This window comes from Rhodotorula graminis (assembly GCF_001329695.1).
Source record: "Rhodotorula graminis WP1 unplaced genomic scaffold RHOBAscaffold_21, whole genome shotgun sequence".
NCBI lineage: Eukaryota > Fungi > Basidiomycota > Microbotryomycetes > Sporidiobolales > Sporidiobolaceae > Rhodotorula > Rhodotorula graminis.
Genome location: NW_017264948.1, coordinates 129,771 through 148,037, shown reverse-complemented (window position 1 = coordinate 148,037; position 18,267 = coordinate 129,771). Strand labels below are relative to the sequence as shown.

The following is an 18,267-nucleotide window of genomic DNA, read 5'->3' as shown; positions in this document are numbered from 1 at the left end:
CTGACGCGAGGCGGCTCCTGGTTTGCTGGGCGAGAGGGCGTCGCCGCCGGCTCGGGCTTGTGAGATGGGCTCGCGCTCGTCGAGAGTGCCGTGGTCCAGCCTTGGCTGTGTCCCTGCTCCTCGCGAGCGAGCCTGGAGGGTTCTCAAAAGCCGAGCCTCGCAGGAGGAGCGAGCGTCGCCTTGGCATCGTCGGCCCGCCGCAGCTTGGGCGGGCCGTTCGAGTACACACTGTCGTCAAGGCAGGCGCTGCGCTCCCGACGGCTGGGAAAGCGAGCTACGCTATTCCCACGTCCATTGAGCTCGGTGGGACGCCCTGGTTGGCTCTCGTTCTCGAGATATTGCTCGCCGCAGCCGACGAGCTGGACGTCGTTGTCGGCGCGCACGTCGCTCGTTTGAGGGCCCGCTCTTTCTTCCTCCACTTCAGCTACGCCTTCTCTCGATCGAAGAGGAGCTGCGCAGCGCATCCCTGTCGCTCTCGGTGCGCGTCTTGTCGACTCGTCGCAGCTTCGAGAGCGATTTCTCGGAGGGTCGGTCGGACTGGTCTTGTGGCAAAGCTCATGTGTGAGGGCTTGCGCTCTCTCAAAGGCTCTCGACTCGAGACAGAGACCCACTCGCGAGGAAAGCCAGGCCCGCTTTCTCCCTCTCTGACGAAAGCGAGCGCTCGCCGACTCGAGGTCGACACGAAGCCGGAACGAGGCAAACTTGATCTGACAGACGGCGAGTACAGCTACACAAGGTCCGATCAAAAAGTCTGGCTCGAGCGAGTGGCGCGCTTGAGCTTGGAGAGTCGCCACGCGTCCTGGTGTTCGGCGTACCTGCGCGACGAGGACGGTCGAGGGGAGGGAGTGCGTCGGACGGGTCAGTGCACGGGCCTCGGAATCAAAGAGACAAACTGGACGCACTTGTCGAAGAGCGGCGTGATTTTTTCCTGCTTCTTGCGCTTCGAGATCGTGTTCTGGTCGGCGACCTTGAAGAACGACGGCGCGACCTCGGTGAGCCAGCGCGGCTCGATGGCCGTCACCTCACGCATGTACTCGCGCCTGTGTGTGTGAGAGAGAGGGTCAGTCAGGTGCCCGAGAGAGGAGAGAGAGAGAAGAAGACGCACGTGGTGAGGACGAGCTCGTGGTACACGCACCACTCGGGCGCACGGTTGAACAGCGACGACGACGGGTGAAGGAAGACGGGCGTGCTGCGAGGACAAAGACGAGGGTGAGCATCGACCGGGAGAAAAGGTGAGGAGACGAGGACGCACCCCTCGACGAGCGTCTTGTAGCCCTCCTGCGGGTCCTTCTTGGCGGCGTGCCGGAAGTAGCCGCTCGTAATGGCGCGACGGACACGGTTGTAGTTCTTGCCGCACGAGAGAATGTCGTGCTTGTACCTGCAGGTGCGTGAGCGAGTGGGTCAGTTCCCTCGCCTGCCTGACGGTCGGTCTCGGGCCAGAACGGCTCTCTCCTCCTGCGACGACGACGAGTGAGAGAGTGACGCACCGGTCCATGATGCCGAGGAGCTGCTTGCGGACGTCTTGCGCGCGACGCATGGCGCGACCCTGGATGTAGTTCTCGGAGCACCACGGGTTGCTGCGTGCGAGGACGACGAGAGTTAGTCTCTGCGACGACGACGGCGACGAACGACCACCCGGACAAGACGCGAGACGAGACGCACCTGAACTTGCTCGCGGCCCACCCGTTGTAGACGGTGAGGAGCGTGAGGTGGTCGCCCTCGGGCTGGTGGAACTTGGCCTTCTTGGCGTCGGCCTGCGACTGCTTCTCCTTGGGGCGGTAGAAGATGCTGCCGCCGACGCTCAACATGGCGACGATCGTGAGGATCTCCTCGGAGCACTCGAGGTCGACACTGGCGATGAGCATCTTGGCGAGAGGCGGCTCGACGGGCAGGTCGGCCATCTTGCGGCCGAGACGCGTCAGGAGGCCCTCGTCGTCGAGCGCCGACAGCGCGTACAGGTTCTCGAGCGCCGTGATCATCGTCTGCTGCGGCGGCGGGTCCATAAAGTCGAAGTTGAGCAGGTCGTTGATGCCTGCGAGGGAGAGAGGGAGGGGGGTGGGACCAAGGCGTCAGTTGCCGGCCTTCGCGAGGGAGAGAGAACGGGCCGCAGAAAGGAGAAAGAGGGACGCACCCATGGCCTTGAGCATGAGGATCGTGTGGGCGAGGTTCTGGCGCTGGATGTCCGGGATCGAGTTGGGCATCATCTCGTTGCGGTACGCCGCCTCGGTGTACAGGCGGTAGCACTTGCCCGGGCCCGTCCTGCCGGCGCGACCCGAACGCTGACGCGCCTGCGCCTGCGAGATGGGCGTGACGATGAGCGAGTCCATGCCGAGGCGAGGGTCGTAGGCGTTCTGCTTGACGAAGCCCGGGTCGATAACGTAGTAGATGCCGTCGATCGTGAGCGACGTCTCGGCGATGTTGGTGGCGAGAATGACCTGCAGGAGGACGAGGAGGAACGAGGGGCGAGGCGAGTGCGTCAGGAAGAGGGCCGGGTACAAGAGGAGGGGGTACGAGGGCGAGCGAGAGATGCGCGACAAGAACTAGGCAAGGCGGGCAGGTCTACGACAAAGAAAGAAAGGGAGGGAGGGAGAGAGAAGGGACGCACCTTGCGCGCACCGGGCGGGGCCGGGTCGTTAGCCATGAGAGCTTAGTACGTTAGCCATGAGGGTTTAGTTCGTTAAACATGAGAGCTTAGTACGTTAAACATGAGATCCTCATGCGCTCGTACAGGATCTCGCACGACGTGTCGATCTCCTCCTGACCCGTCAAGAAAATGAGGATGTCACCGGGCGGCTCTGACAGGTGGATTTGCATCACCGTGATCAGAGCCGCGTCGAGGTAGTCGGGCTCGGGCTCCTTGGTGTACAGGATCTCGACAGGGAACGTGCGGCCCGGGATCGTAAAGATCGGGCAGCCGAAGAAGTACTCGGAGAACTTCTCGGCGTCGAGCGTGGCCGACGTGACGATGAGCTTGAGGTCCGGGCGGCGCTTGAGCGACTCTGTGCAGTGGACGAGGCGAGTTAGTCGGGATGCGCACGAAGGTGACGACAAGGGAAGAGAAGGGAAAGAGGGGACGCACTCTTGAGCAGGCCAAAGAGGACGTCGGTCGCGATGGTGCGCTCGTGCGCCTCGTCGAGCATGAGGACGCTGTACTGGCTCATGTCCGGGTCGACGAGACACTCGCGCTGCAACATGCCGTCGGTCATGTACTTGATCTTGGTCTCGGGGCTCGTGCAGTCCTCGAACCGGATCGTGTACCCGACGTCCGTCCCGAGGCGGCAGCCGACCTCCTCGGCGACGCGCTTGGCGACCGACATGGCGGCGACACGACGGGGCTGGGTGCAGCCAATCTTGAGCCGGTCGGCGTAGCCCGCCTCGGCGAGGTACTGCGTCATCTGGGTCGTCTTGCCCGAGCCGGTGTCGCCGACGACGACGAGGACCTGGTTCTGCAGGTGGACAAGGTAGACCTCGGGGTCAGGGCCTCGTTTGACGAGAGAGAGGGACAGAGAGAGAGAGAGGGGACGCACGTTGGCGAACGCCTCGATGAGCTGATCGCGGAACTTGTAGATGGGCAGGCTCTTGCGCTGGTCGCCGATGCTCAAGCTCGTGATCTTGCCGAACGTCGTCGCCTGGTTGAACGTCGCCTTTTTCCACGCAGGCATGTCCTTGGCGCGCTGACCGGCGGCGGCGCCACGGGCGTCGGCGGCGAACGAGCGCTCGTGCTGCTGCGCCATCGGGTCGAGCCAGGGCGTGTTGACGTTGCGCGCGTCGTCGCCGGCCTCGTCCTGCGCCTCCTGCGCCTTGAGCTCGCGACGCTCCTTGGCGAGGGCGGCACCGGCCATGGCGGCGCGGTTCAGGCCGCCGTCGGGCGCCTTGACGATCTTGACCGGCGACAGCTCGAGCGCGCGCTTGCTCTGGCCCGACAGGAACGGCGCGTCGGCCTCGTTGATCTCGATGTCGAGCTCCTCGTCGGCCTCGTCGGCGAGCGACTTCTTGCCGCCGCTAAAGTCGCTCGGCGTGAGGAGGTCGTCGTCGAGGCCCGGGTAGTCGGACGCGCTCGCGGCGCCCGAGGCAATGAGCTGCTTGATCTCCCACCGTTCGGGGCTCGTCAGGCGACGGACCGACGCCGTGCGGTGGTCGTCGGCGAACGACTTGCGGACGGCGACGCCGTTGGGGCCGGTCGCGGCGCGCTCGGCCGCCTTGCGCGACTCCTCGAGGAGCTCCTCCTCGGTCTTGACGCGCAGGTGCGGGCTCAGGTCGGCGCCGGTGCGCTGGTCGGCATCCTTCATCGACAGCGACAGGCGGGTGCCCGTGATCGACATGACCTTGACGAACACCGACTGGCCGCGCGAGATGAGGTCGGACGGGTGCGTGACGCGCGCGCTCGAGATCTGGCCGACGTGGACCATGCCCTCGATGCGGCCCATGATGCCCTCGAGCGTGACGAACGCGCCAAAGTCCTTGACGTTGGCGACCTTGCCCGGGTAGATCTTGTACAGGACGGGCTTCTCGTCGAGCCGCGCCGGGCCCGCACCGCCCGTCCGCCCGTCGCGCCCGTACCGCCCACGGTCGTCCTCGCCGTACCGGCTCCCGCCGCCGCCTGCGCCGGGCCGCCCACGGTCGCCGTAGCCGTTGTCCCGCCCGCCGCCGTACCCGTCGTCGCGCCCTCGCCCGTCGTCGCGCCCGCCTCGGCGGTCGTCGCGGCGCTCATAGTCGGGCGAGCGGTGGCGGGTGCGCTTGGCGTCGCGCGGGTCGTCGTCGACGGTGCGCTTTCTCACGCCCTCGAGCTGGGCCATGAGGTCGTCGACGCCGAGCTGGTCCTCGTCGCGCTGGCGGTTGTTGTCGCTCGCGCCCTTGACGTCGACGGGTTGGCCCATGCGCATCTGGCGCTCCTTGACGGTCGCCGGGTCGTCGGGCGTGAACGAGGGGATCCAGTCGCTGTCGGGGAGGGCGAGGCCGGGGAAGAGGCGCATCTGCTTCTGCTTGTCCTCGCTGACGACCTCGGCGGCAGCGGCACCGTCGGCCTTGCCCTTGCCCTTGGCGGCGGCGGTGGCGGCCTTCTTGACCTTGTACTTGGGGTGCATCGACAGGATGAGGCGGTCGACGGCCTGGAGGAACGAGTCGGGGAACTCGGCGCCGACGTCCGAGCACTTCTGCTTGAACGTCTTGAAGTCCTTGCTCTCGCCGTGGAGGTGGATGAGGAACTCGGCGAGTGTCGAGTCTGTGTGCGCGAGAGGGCAAGTCAGCGCGAGGGGACGAGACGAGGAAGGGGGAGAGGGGGACGCACCGGACAGGCCGGTGTGGTTGACGAGCTCCTGGGTGATCGAGTTGACGAGGGACAGGAGCTCGAGCTTCTCGAGTTCGTCGGCCATGGTGGGCGGGGTTCGAGTTGATGAGGAGCAGCCGAGGTGCGAGGGGCGGCGGTGCGGGCCGGTTCGAAAGGCTGGTTCGGGTCGAGCGAAGGCTGCGAGCAGACTGGTGGTGCTCGCTGGTGTGCTCGGTGCCTGGTCGGCGAGGCAGCCGTGAACAGAGGGCGAAGGTGGCGCGGTCGGGGCAGCCGCGCTTGCTCTCGCGCTCTCAGCTCGGGGAGAAATAGCAAGGACCGCGTCGCCGTGTTTCCGAGTAGATAAACAGCACACACACAGCTCAAAAGGACGACCTGCGAAGTGGCGCGAGGCTTGCGGCCGGGATGGCGGTTGCCAGCGACTCCTCGCTCCTCTCCTCACCCTCACCAGCTCGAGCTCCAGCGTGAACATGCCCGCCACCATTCTCGTCACTGGAGGTACCGGTGCGCCTACTCTCGCTGCCCTGCGTCGCGCACCTGTCGAGAGGGAGCTCCGTTGTCCTCGAGCTGACCACGACGCGACTCGCAGGCCTCGTCGGCAAGGCCATCGAGTGGACCGTCGAGCACGAGGCCGTCGGCAGCCAGTTTGGCAAGTTCGCCGACGACGACCAGTGGATCTACCTCAGCTCCAAGGACGGCGACTTGCGGTCAGTCCCTTGTCCCTCCCCCCCCCTCTCCCCTTTCGACGCGTCGTCCTCGCCCCACACCCTCTGCCCGGCCATGCGCAGCCGGCCAAGCCGTACTGCGCACTCTTGACGCCGAACGCTGGCGCGCGACCGTCGCACCGGCGCCGCCTCTCGCCCCGACTCGCCCCCCTCGTCGCACTCGCACCTCGTCCTCGTGCATCCCGCACAGACCTCGCTGACTCTCCTTCCGCCCACCGTCACAGTGACCTCAAGCAGACGATGGCCATCTTCGACAAGTACAAGCCCACCCACGTCATCCACCTCGCCGCCCTCGTCGGCGGCCTCTTCAAGAACATGAAGTACAAGGCGAGCCCTGCGCCCCTGTTCGCGTCCTCCGACAAGCCCACGATGCGGTCGAGCAGACTGGCCGTACGGGGGCTTGGTGCCAGGTCTTGCAAGCGGTCCGCTGACTCCCCTTGTCCTCACCCCGCAGCTCACCTTCCTCCGCGACAACTGCCTCATCAACGACAACGTCATGTGGGCCGCCAAGGAGCACGGCGTGCGTCTCTGCTCCCTCTCTCTCCCAGCCGCACCGGCCCGAGCAGGACCCGGACACTGACCGGCACGCGCCTTCCTCGCCTGCAGGTCGAGAAGATGATCTCGTGCTTGTCGACCTGCGTCTTCCCCGACAAGGTCTCGTACCCGATCGACGAGTCGCACGTCCACCTCGGCCCGCCTCACCACTCGAACTTTGGCTACGCCCACGGCAAGCGCCTCGTCGACGTCTACAACCAGTGCGCCCCTCCGCCTCTCTCCTCCACAGGCGCACGAGACCTGACCTCGTCGACCCCCTCACGCAGTGCCTACAACGAGGAGTTTGGCTGCAACTTTACGTCGGCCATCCCGACCAACATCTTTGGCCCGCACGACAACTACGACCTCGAGGACTCGCACGTCATTCCGGGCCTCGTCCACAAGTGCCTCCTCGCCAAGAGTGCGTCCCTGGTCGTCCTGTCCCAGTTCGTGGCTGCTCTCGATGATACTGACCCTCTCGGCGCCCGCCCGCAGAGAACGGCACGCCCTTTACCGTCGCGGGCTCGGGCACGCCCCTGCGGCAGTTCATCTACTCGCGCGACCTCGCCAAGCTCTTCATCTGGCAGCTCAAGGGTGCGTCCTCTTTCCTCGTCTGTGCGACCGTGCCCATGAGCGCGTCCTGATGCCGTCGCCCGGACCCGCAGAGTACCCCGAGATCGACCCGATCATCCTGTCGGTCGGCGAGAAGGACGAGATCACGATCAAGCAGGTTGCCGAGGCCATTGTCAAGGCGGTCGAGTTCCAGGGCGAGGTCACGGTGCGTCTCTCTGTCTCTCTCCTTCCTCCCGTCGTCGAGCGTCGCGCGCTCGTGCCTGTTCGCCCGTCCGCCGGGAAATGACCCTCGAGCGGCACGCGCGCAGTGGGACACGTCCAAGGCCGACGGCCAGTACAAGAAGACGGCGAGCAACGAGAAGCTGCGCAAGTACTTGCCCGACTTTGAGTTCACGCCGTTCGACAAGGCGCTGCAGGAGTCGGTCGAGTGGTTCGTGCAGGTGCGTCTCGCTCCCTCTCTCTCTCTCTCGACCGGCGTCCCTCGAGCGACATTCTCTGACTGCCTGGCCTTGCAGAACTACGACAACGCGCGCACCGGTGTCAAGAAGCAGTAGAGCCCCGCCCTGTCGTTTTGTCCCTCTTCCTCCCCTCGCTTTCTCGTAGACCCTCCTCGGCTCCGCTGTGACCTCGTTCTGTTCCACTGGGTACCTCTGCAACCATCCTTCCTTGCATAGACTCTCTGCAGCAGAGCGAGAGAGATCAGACCTTGTCGAGGCGGTGCAAGTCGACCAACCGCCTCGTCCTTCCCGCTGGCTCCTGCTCCTCCTCACACTCGCACGCCCGCTCGCCATGGCCTCTGCGCCGCTCGAGCCAGATCCGCCTCCCGACTTCGAGGACCACACGCACTGGCAGGTCGTGCTCAGCGACCCCTCGTCACGCAAGCTCGTCCTGTACTCGCCCCGTCTCCGTCGACTCGCCGTTCAGCCCACCCCGCCAGGCTCGCCGCGCAGCAGCTCGCCCACCTTCATCAGCCGCAGACGCCTCAACCAGGTGTCGAGCGCGCCGCGCAGCCAGGGCAGGCGCGAGGGGAGGGCGGGCGAGCGGCCTACCCCCACTTCGGGCGAGATGAGCGGCACCGACGACGAGGGCGAGGTCGACGGCGACGAGGACGACGACGAGGGCGACGAGACGCCGCCCGCCGAGGCCGTGGGCACGATTGGCCCGCCGCCGAGCGTCTGCCCGCTGTGCCTGCAGGACCTGCCGCGCGGGCCCGGGTCGCCCAGCTCGCGAGCGCACCGCCGGCCTCGCGCGACGCTCCGAGGGTGGCTCCTCCCGCTACCCGCAGGCGAGCACGACGGCGAGGCGACCGAGTCGGAGGGGCACGGGCGGTGGAGCGACTCGGAGGTGGACCTCGACCTGGACGACAGGCGGCGCACGGTCGCGCGCGGCGGGTACGGCAGCAGGACGGTCGACGGCCAGTCGTACTTTGACCTCCTGAGCGAGGTCAACTCGCGCGCGACGACGCCGTCGTCGACTGGGGCCCGGGCCCGCGCCTTGCCGACGCCGACGGGCGCGCACGAGACGGTCGCCGGCGCAGCAGGTCCGGCGGCGGCGGGGCGAGACGGGCGGCTCGACGAGGGTCAGATGAACGAGGGCTACTTTGCGCGGTTCTTCGAAGAGCTGCAGCTACTCGGTACGTCCTCCTCTCTCTTCCTCTCGTCGTCCCTCCCTCGCGAAAGGACGTGCACTGACCTTCCCACCGCGACGCAGGCAAAGGCGGGCAAGGGAGCGTCTACCTCGTGCGACACGTGCTCAATGGCGAGGCGCTCGGTCTGTACGCCTGCAAAAAGAGTGCGTCCCCCTCTCGCTCGTCGGCATGTGCGGTCGGGACTGCTCGGTCGAGCGGTTGGCCTCGACTCAGGTCGTGACCAATCCCTGACGCCTTCTTCCTCACGCAGTACCCGTCGGCGACTCGACCCCGTCGCTCCTGTCGATCCTGCGCGAGGTGCACCTCCTCGAGTCGGCCACGCACGCCAACATCACGCGGTACCACCACGCCTGGCTCGAGACGTCGCCGTCCCGCAGCGCCTTTGCGCCGCCCGTCCCGACCCTGCACATCCTCATGGAGTTTGCCAACGGCGGGAGCCTGCAGGGCTTTGTCGACGCGAGGAAGGGCACGTCGACGCCGACGGGCGAGGAAGGCGGGCGAGAGAGGGCGAGGCGCGCGAGGCGGGAGGGCAGGGAGCGAGCGGTGCACCTCTTGCGCGTCGAGGACATCATGACGCTGTTCCAGGACATCGTCGAGGGCCTGTCGTTCCTCCATGGGCGCAACATCCTGCACCTCGACCTCAAGGTGTGTCCTCTTTCTCTCTCTCCCTCTTTCCGATCTTTCGCTCGAGAGCGTACCCTGACGAGGTTCCCCCACACGCGCACAGGCGGAGAACGTCCTCCTGCACTGGGACGACGATGCGCTCCTCCCGACTTGCAAGCTGAGCGACTTTGGCAACGCGACGTCCGACTCGTACCATGCCGAGCGCCGTGAGCTCCTCTCGTTCCTCTTTCGCTCGTCGATCAGCGAGGGGCCTGTCGCCCGGTCTCGAGCGCGTACTGACCCCCTTATCTCCCCTGCAGGAGGCGGTTCGGGCACCCTCCTCTACACGCCGCCCGAGGCGTTCTTTCTCTCGCCGCACACGGGCCAACTACCTCCTCCCGACCGCGCCACCGACATGTGGGCGCTCGGGCTCGTCCTCTACCTCCTGTGCTACTTTGCGCTCCCGTACGCGAGCGCCGAGGGCGACGACACGGGCGAGATGGAGGACGAGGTCAAGCGTTACGGCGGGTGCGTCCCCGACGCCTCTCCCTCGTGGCTCCCTAGCGGTCTCCCACTGACAGACTCTTCTTTCGTCGTCGCCGCAGCTTCCATCCTTTTGCGCCACTTCCACCTGCCGCCTCGGCACGACACGACCTTCCTCCCTCCCTCCTCGCCCTCCTCCAGGCGCTCATCCACCGCTCCCCGACTCGTCGCCCCTTGTGCGAGCGTGTGCTGCGCGCCATCGACGGCGTCCGGATCGAGCTCAAGCGCGGATGGCGCTCGGCAGGGCGAGACGGCGAGGGCGAGGAGGTGGTCCTAGCGGCGCCGAGAGGGAGATGGGCCGCGAAGCAGTCGTTCGTGAGCGAGCGGCCGCCGCTGTGGAGGCCGCAGCGAGGGAGGAGCGTGAGCCGGCTCGAGAGCGCGCGGCTCGGCGACAGGGCGGTCGAGGTCGAGGTCGAGGAGCCCGAGTCGAGGGACGACAGCGAGTGGAGGGTCAGCCCGCCTCTGCAAGTGCGTCTCTCGTTCTCTCTTCCATGTCGTCTTGTGAACCTCGCCAGGCGGCTAACTCGAACTTTCCCAGCGTCGACCGGCCTCGAGCCGCACATCTTCCACCCCCTCGCTCCTCTCCCGGTCCCGGTCCTCCTCCCTACCGCCACTTCCCCCACCTTCACGCCCTCCTCTACCTCTTCCACCGCCCTCGATCACCCCGCCGAGTCGACCGTCGACACCGCCGACGAAGCAAGATGCCGCGCAGCGGCCCGAGCGGCCAGCTGTCGTCGGGTCGGAACGGCAAAGGGTCGCCCGCAGCGCAGAAACGGGCATTGCGACGGCCGTCGCGCTCTCTGCGGCCATGCTAAAGGTGCGTCAAGCCGAGCCGATCTCACGTCTCTTTCTCCCGTCGCAGGGAGGGAGCCTGATGCTCGTCTCCACGCGGCGCAGCTCTTCTTCCTCGCCCGACTCGCCTCGTCCTCGCCCGCCCCGCCGACTTGCGCGCCACCACACGTTGGCCCGACCGCCTGTACCACTTCCGTCGTCCCGCTCTCGGTCGTCGCCCTCCTCGTCCTCGAAACGGCGCTCGACTTTGCGCTCGCCGACCCGAGCTGGACGGCCGCCATCGCCCTCGTGCACGTCGTCGCGTTGCGGTGGCTGTAGCAGAGCCTTCCGCTCGAGTAATGTCCTCTTTACCTCTCAAGCGGGTCGACGTCGCGAGCGAGAGATCGAGAGCTGGAGTCGGTGAAGAAGCGACTGCGGCACCGGCCGCCGCCGACGGCCGTTTCGTGCGACGAGAGGCTTGGCGAGAGCGCCAGAGTCAAGCACGGAATCGACAATCTCGAGAGCGATCCGGGCGAAACTTGCTTCGGCGCTTCGGCTTGTGAGGAGCGGACCGACGGCACGACCAAGATCTCGTCCGCACCCGCTCCAGCGGCTTGCGCCTTGCTCTGCACCCTCTCACTCGACTCGCCCACTGCACACGACCATCCGCACGCGAGTCGCGACGCCTCGATCACGCCCCTCGCCTCTCCCCTTCGACCTCTCGCGCCATCAGCTCTCGCAATCTGTCGCCCTCGTTCCTCGACCACGCCATGGCAGACACAGCCAAGAACAGCCTCCTGGCACCCAGCAGTGCCACCACTTCGAGCGCCGGTCCAGCAGAAACCGCCTCGTCCCCTGTCGCCGAGCCGCCAAGGTCACCGCCCGCGGCGAGGAGGTTCCTCCAGTCCAACGTCGACACGAGCGGGCCACTCGGCGTGTGGCAGCTGTGCTTCTTCTTCTGCTTCTTGACGGGCTTCACGTCCGCGCCTACCTTCCTCGCGTGCTACTTGTGGGCGGGCTTCCAGAGTGCGTCCCTCTCTCCCTTCTTCGTCTCCCTCCCCTTGCCTCCTCCGTGCCTCCCGAGCGCTGACCACCCTCATCCTTCCCCCTCGCATAGCCGGTGGCCTTGTCCAGCTCGGCCTCGCCGTCGGGCGCCTGTTCGCGACGAGCGACCGGACGTTCCACAAGCCTGACCAGCAAGCCCTCACGTCGCTCCTGTCGTTCCTCCTCGGCACCTCGCTCGGCCGCATTGGCGACCGTGTCGGCGCCAAGAAGCGGTGGTGGGCTATGTCGGCCACCTTCATCTCGGCGCTCCTCACCATGGCCGCCGCGTTGTGCGCCCATTTCAGCCGCGAGACGAGCGTCGCCGAGTGCGTCTTGTCCCTCCTCCCTCGTATGTCTCGATCCGCGCCCTGACACCTCACGCGCACAGGTTCCGCACAGAGGCGTCGTGGCGGTCACCGCAGGGCATGGCGGCTCTCGGCTTCGCGAGCGCGAGTCTCGGTCTGCAGGTACGTCCCTCCTCCCTCGTCCTGCCCCAAGTCCTTGTACTGACCAAGCCTTCTCGTCGCAGGGCATCGTTGCAAAGGTGAGCCGCCGACAGAGCACGGTCGACCTCGTCAGGACTCGAAACTGACCTTGCCGTTGTCCTCTTCCTCCCCTTCCCTTCTCCCTCCCTTCGTCGTCGACCTGCCCGACCTGTCCACTCTCGTCGTCCTCTCTCGTCTACTTTCTCTATGTCTGCAGCGCCTGAATCGTGCGTCCTCTCTCTCGCCCTCGTCGCCTGCCTTCCGAGCCCCTCACTGACCTTGCCCGCCGACCATTTCGTGCCCCTCTCGCACTTCCCCCTCAACAGCCGCCAGCGGCACCTCGCTCGTCCTCACGACCGTCTGGGTCGAGCTCGCCAACGACCCGCTCCTGTTTGCCCGCAAGGCCGTCAAGAGCCGCGACCACCGCGCGCTCGCCGTCTTTGCCGCCTTCCTCGGCGGCATGTGCTCGGCCGGCATCGTCTTTGCGAGCAGCTCGGCAGTCGCGTTCGGCGTCTGTACCGGTACGTCTACACTTCTCTCTCGCAGCAGGAGGAGGATGAGCGGGACGAGGACGAGGACGTCACTGACCTCCCCTTCTCGCGCACAGGCCTGCGCGTCATCGCCGTCTTCGTCTGGCTCTTCATGCCCGCCGAGAAGCCCAAGAAGTAGCGTCGAGACTCGGACGACCTCAACCTATAGATGCAGGAGACGTGTTGTACGGCGAGCGAGGCTTTGACCCTAGACTAAAGGAGGCGCGCTTTCGTAATCTCTCGGCGGCCGGCAATGATACCCAGCCTCGCTTTCTCCTTTCATCGTGTCGCGAGAGATGGCGAGAGCAGGCCTGATCCGAGCGACGAGCCGCTCCTGCGTGCTCAAGGGCAAGCAGCTCGAGAGCTTGCCGAGGACCGTGCGGCTCGTTCCCAGGCTCTCGCGCGCTCACTCTCAGGGCGGCCGGGCGAAAGAGCACTTCGAGACATCTCTCGTTACAGTAGGACAACAGTGCGCTACGCCCTAGCCTCCTCCCACCTGCCCCGGACCGGCATGAGCCCGAACGCCTCCCAAAACTCGCGCGCGTCGATGGCGCGCCCAAGCTCGCGCGGCGTCCTCGGCAGGGCGCGCACGCCGTGCTTGCGCATGAGGTCCTGGACCCACAGGGCGCGGTCGGGCGAGCGCTCGCCGGTGCTGAGGAGGGCGGCTGGCGGGGGAGGGCCGGCGAGAGGGTGCGCCGAGGCGAGGTCCCACCAGTCGAGGACGCGCAGGTCGCTCACGATCCAGCGCTGGCCCGTCCCGGCGCCCGTCGCCGCGGAAGAGGAGGGGAGGGTCGGCGCGAGGTGGACGGCGATGATGGCGCGCGCGAGGTCGATGCCGTGGAGGAGGTGCAGCGAGCCTTTGCCCTCGAGGGCTTCGGGCGTCGGCGCGATGCGGGTGAACCAGTTGGCCGGGTTGCGCGAGCCGCCCTGCGCAGAGTCGGGCCGAGGGTGTGAGCGGCCGCTCGAGAGCGAGAGAGGGAGCGAGGGAGGGGAACGAGCGCGACGCACCCAGAGACCAACGAGGTTGAGCACGACCGTGTCCGAGTGCTGCGACAGGAGCTCGTCCTCGGCGATGGCGCGCAGGTTCTTGCGGTCGTACGGCGAGTGTCGGGTCGTCCACTCGAACTTGGGCGCGGCAGCGGGCTTCTCGTCGTGCTCGGCCTTGGCGCTCAACGAGGCGAGCGTAGGACCGCCCTGCAGGAGGAGAGTGATGTCGACGTGAGCTCGTCCGCTTGTGCGCAAGGAGCGAGAGGAAGGAGAGCGGGACGCACGTCAAAGATGCCCGTCGAGCCGAGCTGGATCCACCGCACACGTTGCCCGACCGACTCCTCGTAGCCGCGCACGAGGCGCGTGCTGTAGCCCTCACCTCGGAGCGGGAACACGACGACGACCGTCTTTGCCCTCGGGAGGGCCGCGTACTGGTCCTTGCCGTCGTCCTCGGGATCCCACGCCCACTTGAGGGTGCCGTCGCGGCCGTCGCGGGTGGTGGCGGCGACGGTGAGGTCATTGTGGTGGGAGGCGAGGTGCGGGAGGAGGAACGAGCCGGTCCAGCCGAGGCCGAGGACGAGGAGGTCGACGTGCGAGGTGCGGTCGAGCAGCATCGACGGCGAGGACGGCGAGGCGGAAGGAAGGAGCGAGGCGAGGGCAGAGGCGACGAGGTGGGCTGGGAAGCACGAGCTGAGCATGCGAGAGGGTGCTGGTGCGGTCGAATCGCTGGTGCAGGCGAGAGCGAGGCCGCGAGCTGATGAGGGCTGCTGCTGCGACGATCGGGCTCAGAGAAATGCGGGGAAACGTTGCCGAGGTCGAGCGAGTGGCCGCCTTGCGCGCTGAAGGACGCATGCGTTGACAGCGTGCAGCTCAGCACAGACTTGTCCACCATCGGAAGCCTCGGCCGAACGCGGAACAAGGGGACCGGCAGGAAAGGCGAGACGCGTCGAGCCGGACGCGACAAGAGCAAACACACCGCTCTCGCTCTCCTCCACACCGCTCTGTCGACCTGCTCGCAGGGCCTGCGTGACCGCGGCAATCACGCCGACACCCGCCGCACCCTCACCGAGTCGCACGGCCCCGAGCCCTTCTCCCTCCCCGCCTCGCCCGTTCGCCTCCTCGAGCCCACCTCCCCGGCACCAGCAGCGCTCCATGCCCGCCCTGCCCAGCTCGACCTCCGAGTCGCACCTCGTGCGCGCCAACCGCGCCCCGCCCCAGCCCAAACCGCCCGCCCAGCCGACAAAGGTCCGCCCCTTCATCCTCCGCGGCACCTCGGCGACCGCGCCTGCACCTCCGGCAGCCCCCGGTCGCGCCGCCGACCGCGCCTCAGCCGGCGCAAGCGCCGCGGGCAGCGGCACGGGCGCGCTCAAGAAGAGCAAGACGAGCGTCGACGTCGCGCAACATGCCGAGCCCGCCCGGTCGAACGACTCGAGCCGGGCGGCCGACAAGGAGCGCCGCAGGAGGACCGCCGTCGTGCGCAGCGACTTTGCCATGACGCCAGCAGACGAGTGCGACGGCGGCAGGCGACTCGGTCTGACCCGCTCGCCGCCGTTGCCGTCCTCGTCGGCGTCGTCGTCGAGCGCTCCTCGCCGGCCCGTCTCGCTCGCCACCTCGTCGTTGCGCGCCATCTCGTCCTCGCACGCCTCGTCCTCACCCTCGCGTCCCTCCCCCACCCCTCGCGCCCGGCCCCTCTCCTACGTCTCGAGCCCTACCTCGCCGCCGGCCGACTCGACCTCTCCCCCTCGTCGTCGCCCCATGTCCTTCTCCACCTCGCCCTCACCGCCAACCAAGCTCCGCCCAACGCCCTCCTCCTCCTCCTCATCGCGCTCAGCTGCGCTCGCCAAACCCGTCATCTCGCCCACGCGCGCGCGCGCCCTCTCGCCCGCCGCGTCCGCCGCCGTCGAGGAGCACAAGGCGGCGCTCAAGCGGCGCACGCTCGCCGCGCGGCAGCTCGGCGGCGCAGAGAGCCCGACCGAGGGCTCGTCATCGGCGGTGGCGGCGGCGGGCATGCGCCGCAGCGGGAGGTGGTTCGGCCGGTTGGCGAGCGTCGCGAGCGACGAGTCGGCACCGCAGGACGCGCAGGACGAGAACTCGGCCCCGTCGCGCTCGGGCTCGCCGCTCGGCGCGAGGGCATCGGCGGCCAGCTTGCGGGTCGCGCAGGTGCAGGCTCAGCCGCCCGCGACGCCGCCGCCCGCGACGCCGCCGCCCGCTGCCGCCGGCCTGCGAGGGCCGGGCAAGAAGGCGTCGTTCACGGCGCTCGGACGCGGTCGGGCCCAGGCGCCGGCGCAGTCCACTGTCGATCCTGTGGATCCTCGCGTCGATGGCGCCGAGGCGGATCCGGGTTTCTCGAGCCTGCAAGAGGTGCGTCCCCTTCACGTCTCCCTCGTTGTCGCGACCTCGTCAACTGACTCGGACACCTCGTCTACAGCTCCTCGAGCGTCATGGGTACGCCGATACGCGGGTCATCACGCCGCAAGCGCAGAAGATCCGCCCCGCCGACCTCGGCGCGCACGTCGACGAGGTCGCACCACCGCGAGCTTCTTCGCCTGCGCCGCCGTCAGCCGCCCCGTCCTCGTCACTCGCGCCGCCGGCACCCAAGACGCTCAAGGAGCGCAGCTCTCTCCTGTCGCTGCGAGGCTTCTTCTCGCTGTTCAGCCCGACGCCCGAGTCGGACAGCGGCGAGGACGACGAGGACGCGGTCGAGATCCTCGCCGACCCGGTCGTCGTCGGCGGCGGCGGCACCGACTCGCCGCAGCCTCGCATGCGCAGCGCGAGCGAGGTCCTGCACTGGGTCGACGGCGTCAACCAGGAGTTCCCGCCGCCGGCACCGCCGCTCGTCAGCGCGCCGCACCCGCTCTCGCGCTCGAGCCTGCCCATCGGGTTGGGCTCGTCCCTCGAATCGACGCCGCAGCTCCTGCAGTACGGCGCGCGCGATGACGACACGGCGAGCGCCAGGTCGTACTCGTCGTCGCTCTCGCTCGACTACTCGCCGCCGACGCCGCACCACCCGCTCCCGTCCTCCTCGGCCCATGCCTCGTCCTTCTGCCCGACAATCGCCATCTCGGGCGACGCCGACTCGCCGACGAAACCCCGCCACGCCGGCGCCGGGCTCGGCAACTCGCTCGTCCTCCGCCACGCCGCGAGTGACTCGCACCTCCTCACGACCTCGTCCTCCTCGTCCGCCTTCCCGCGCTACGAGTCTTTCTCCGGCCTCGGCATCTCGCTCCCGACCCCAGCCTTCGACGCGTCGCCGCCGCACCCGCCGCACCGAGTCGCGACGCCGCCACCTGCCCCAGGCGCCTTTTCCGGCGTTCCCTCCCTCCTGCGCGAGCGCGTCTCGCAGCTCTTCTCCTTCTCCGCCTCGCCCACCTTCCCCTCTTCCTCGTCCTCGACCTCGTCGACCCGGCCGCCCTCGCCGTTCGCCTCGCCCTTCGACGCCGCGACGGGCCTCTCGCCCTCGCAGCGCCGCCTCCTCAGCGCCGCACATGCGCACGCGCACACGCTCGCGCGCGAGCGCGGTCGCGCGCCGCACCTCCTGCGCAAGGCCGTCAGTGCAGGCGGGCTGCGCGTCGCGGCGCTGAGCCAGGTCACGAGGGCCAAGGTCGAGGCCAAGAGCTCGAGGGAGAGCCTCGGGAGCTTGGAGGCGGCGCCGGTCGTCGATGCGGCGGTTGGGAGAGCGGCAGCCGAGGCGGACTGGATGGCGAACGCGTGGGGCGAGGACCTGCTCGGCAGGAGGTGGTGAGCGGGCGCTCCTCGTCGGCGTCGACGTCGGCGGGTTCCTCGGGTCCTCCTCGTCCTGTATAGCGTCTCGCGTCCTTTCGATCTTTCCTCGTCGTTGTCCTCTCGTCCTCTCTTCCTCTCGAACCTCCTGCAACGCGCCCTCGTCCACTTGTCGTCGAGCGCTCGAGCCCCGCCTCGAGACCTTCGCAAGCGCGTCTCGGCTCTGCTGCGGCCGCATCGTCTCGTCGACGGTTGTCCGGCCGAATGCGCGATCAGAGGGTCGAGTGTAGTGCGCTCGAGCAATGAAAGAGACTCGGTGTGCAGCCCCTGGTGCCAAAGAAGCGGGGCGAGCTCCGCGCCGGCGCCTGACGCTGGCGGCGACTCTCGCTAGCGCAGACGGTTCGGCGGGAGAGCTTCTGCCGGTAAGCGGAGTGTCTCGTCGAGGCCAGATGAGCGGACTCCTGCCCGGCGGAAGCCGACGCGGTCTCGCTCGGCGGCGGCGGGAGGAGAGGAGAGCGCACTGTCCCTCGAAGCGAGCGTCTCTGCCTGGCGCGAGGAGCCGCGCCTCAGCCGTGCACGAGCAAGCGTACAGGTGCCTTCATGCTGCTTGAGCCCGCGTCGAGCAGGAAGCGAGGTTTCACGCTCTGTCTTCCCCTGGCGTTCATCGGTGTCTTTCGCTCCTCTCCTTCCACTTCCGCCCCCCCTGGCACCGGTCGATCAATGCAGGAGGCTCCGGTGCTGAGACTGGCGCACCCGCTCGGAGCAAATTGCTCGTCGCCCGAGGGCAGCACACGGCGAGACGACGACGCCGCCGGGCAGC

The 18,267-nt window shown here is 67.9% G+C and overlaps 6 protein-coding genes across 6 annotated transcripts; 4 read left to right on the top strand and 2 right to left on the bottom strand.

The window, feature by feature from the left end:
- Positions 1-672: 672 nt before the first annotated feature.
- RHOBADRAFT_50424 (uncharacterized protein) lies at positions 673-5,372 on the bottom strand (the record flags this gene model as incomplete). The annotated part of the gene is made up of 11 exons (XM_018415312.1): positions 673-815; positions 904-1,040; positions 1,106-1,189; positions 1,253-1,378; positions 1,488-1,577; positions 1,663-2,032; positions 2,132-2,540; positions 2,818-2,999; positions 3,080-3,446; positions 3,528-5,221; positions 5,288-5,372. Coding segments are annotated over 11 exons (3,687 nt in total), but the record flags the coding sequence as incomplete, so codon positions are not given.
- A 365-nt stretch (positions 5,373-5,737) lies between these two features.
- RHOBADRAFT_65802 (uncharacterized protein) lies at positions 5,738-7,787 on the top strand. Its single transcript, XM_018418778.1, has 10 exons — positions 5,738-5,788; positions 5,874-5,991; positions 6,234-6,336; positions 6,464-6,529; positions 6,616-6,764; positions 6,831-6,964; positions 7,039-7,137; positions 7,209-7,321; positions 7,425-7,556; positions 7,632-7,787. The coding sequence occupies exons 1-10, from the start codon at positions 5,755-5,757 to the stop codon at positions 7,668-7,670; spliced, it is 987 nt and encodes a 328-aa protein (XP_018267588.1). The 5' UTR covers positions 5,738-5,754; the 3' UTR covers positions 7,671-7,787.
- A 368-nt stretch (positions 7,788-8,155) lies between these two features.
- Positions 8,156-11,058, top strand: RHOBADRAFT_30943 (uncharacterized protein). The gene is made up of 8 exons (XM_018412935.1): positions 8,156-8,749; positions 8,827-8,907; positions 9,015-9,409; positions 9,492-9,594; positions 9,688-9,895; positions 9,973-10,378; positions 10,449-10,727; positions 10,808-11,058. Exons 1-8 carry the CDS (start codon positions 8,182-8,184, stop codon positions 11,018-11,020), a joined length of 2,253 nt encoding a protein of 750 aa, XP_018267587.1. The 5' UTR covers positions 8,156-8,181; the 3' UTR covers positions 11,021-11,058.
- Positions 11,059-11,451: 393 nt separating this feature from the next.
- RHOBADRAFT_47715 (uncharacterized protein) lies at positions 11,452-12,879 on the top strand (the record flags this gene model as incomplete). The annotated part of the gene is made up of 7 exons (XM_018415038.1): positions 11,452-11,707; positions 11,799-12,051; positions 12,114-12,192; positions 12,255-12,269; positions 12,428-12,437; positions 12,537-12,731; positions 12,818-12,879. The coding sequence occupies 7 exons, from the start codon at positions 11,452-11,454 to the stop codon at positions 12,877-12,879; spliced, it is 870 nt and encodes a 289-aa protein (XP_018267586.1).
- Positions 12,880-13,197: 318 nt separating this feature from the next.
- Positions 13,198-14,342, bottom strand: RHOBADRAFT_56573 (uncharacterized protein; the record flags this gene model as incomplete). Its single annotated transcript, XM_018418415.1, has 3 exons — positions 13,198-13,667; positions 13,749-13,934; positions 14,012-14,342. Coding segments are annotated over 3 exons (970 nt in total), but the record flags the coding sequence as incomplete, so codon positions are not given.
- Positions 14,343-15,482: 1,140 nt separating this feature from the next.
- RHOBADRAFT_50422 (uncharacterized protein) lies at positions 15,483-17,775 on the top strand (the record flags this gene model as incomplete). The annotated part of the gene is made up of 2 exons (XM_018415311.1): positions 15,483-16,088; positions 16,156-17,775. The coding sequence occupies 2 exons, from the start codon at positions 15,483-15,485 to the stop codon at positions 17,467-17,469; spliced, it is 1,920 nt and encodes a 639-aa protein (XP_018267584.1). The 3' UTR covers positions 17,470-17,775.
- Between the last annotated feature and the right edge of the window lie 492 nt (positions 17,776-18,267).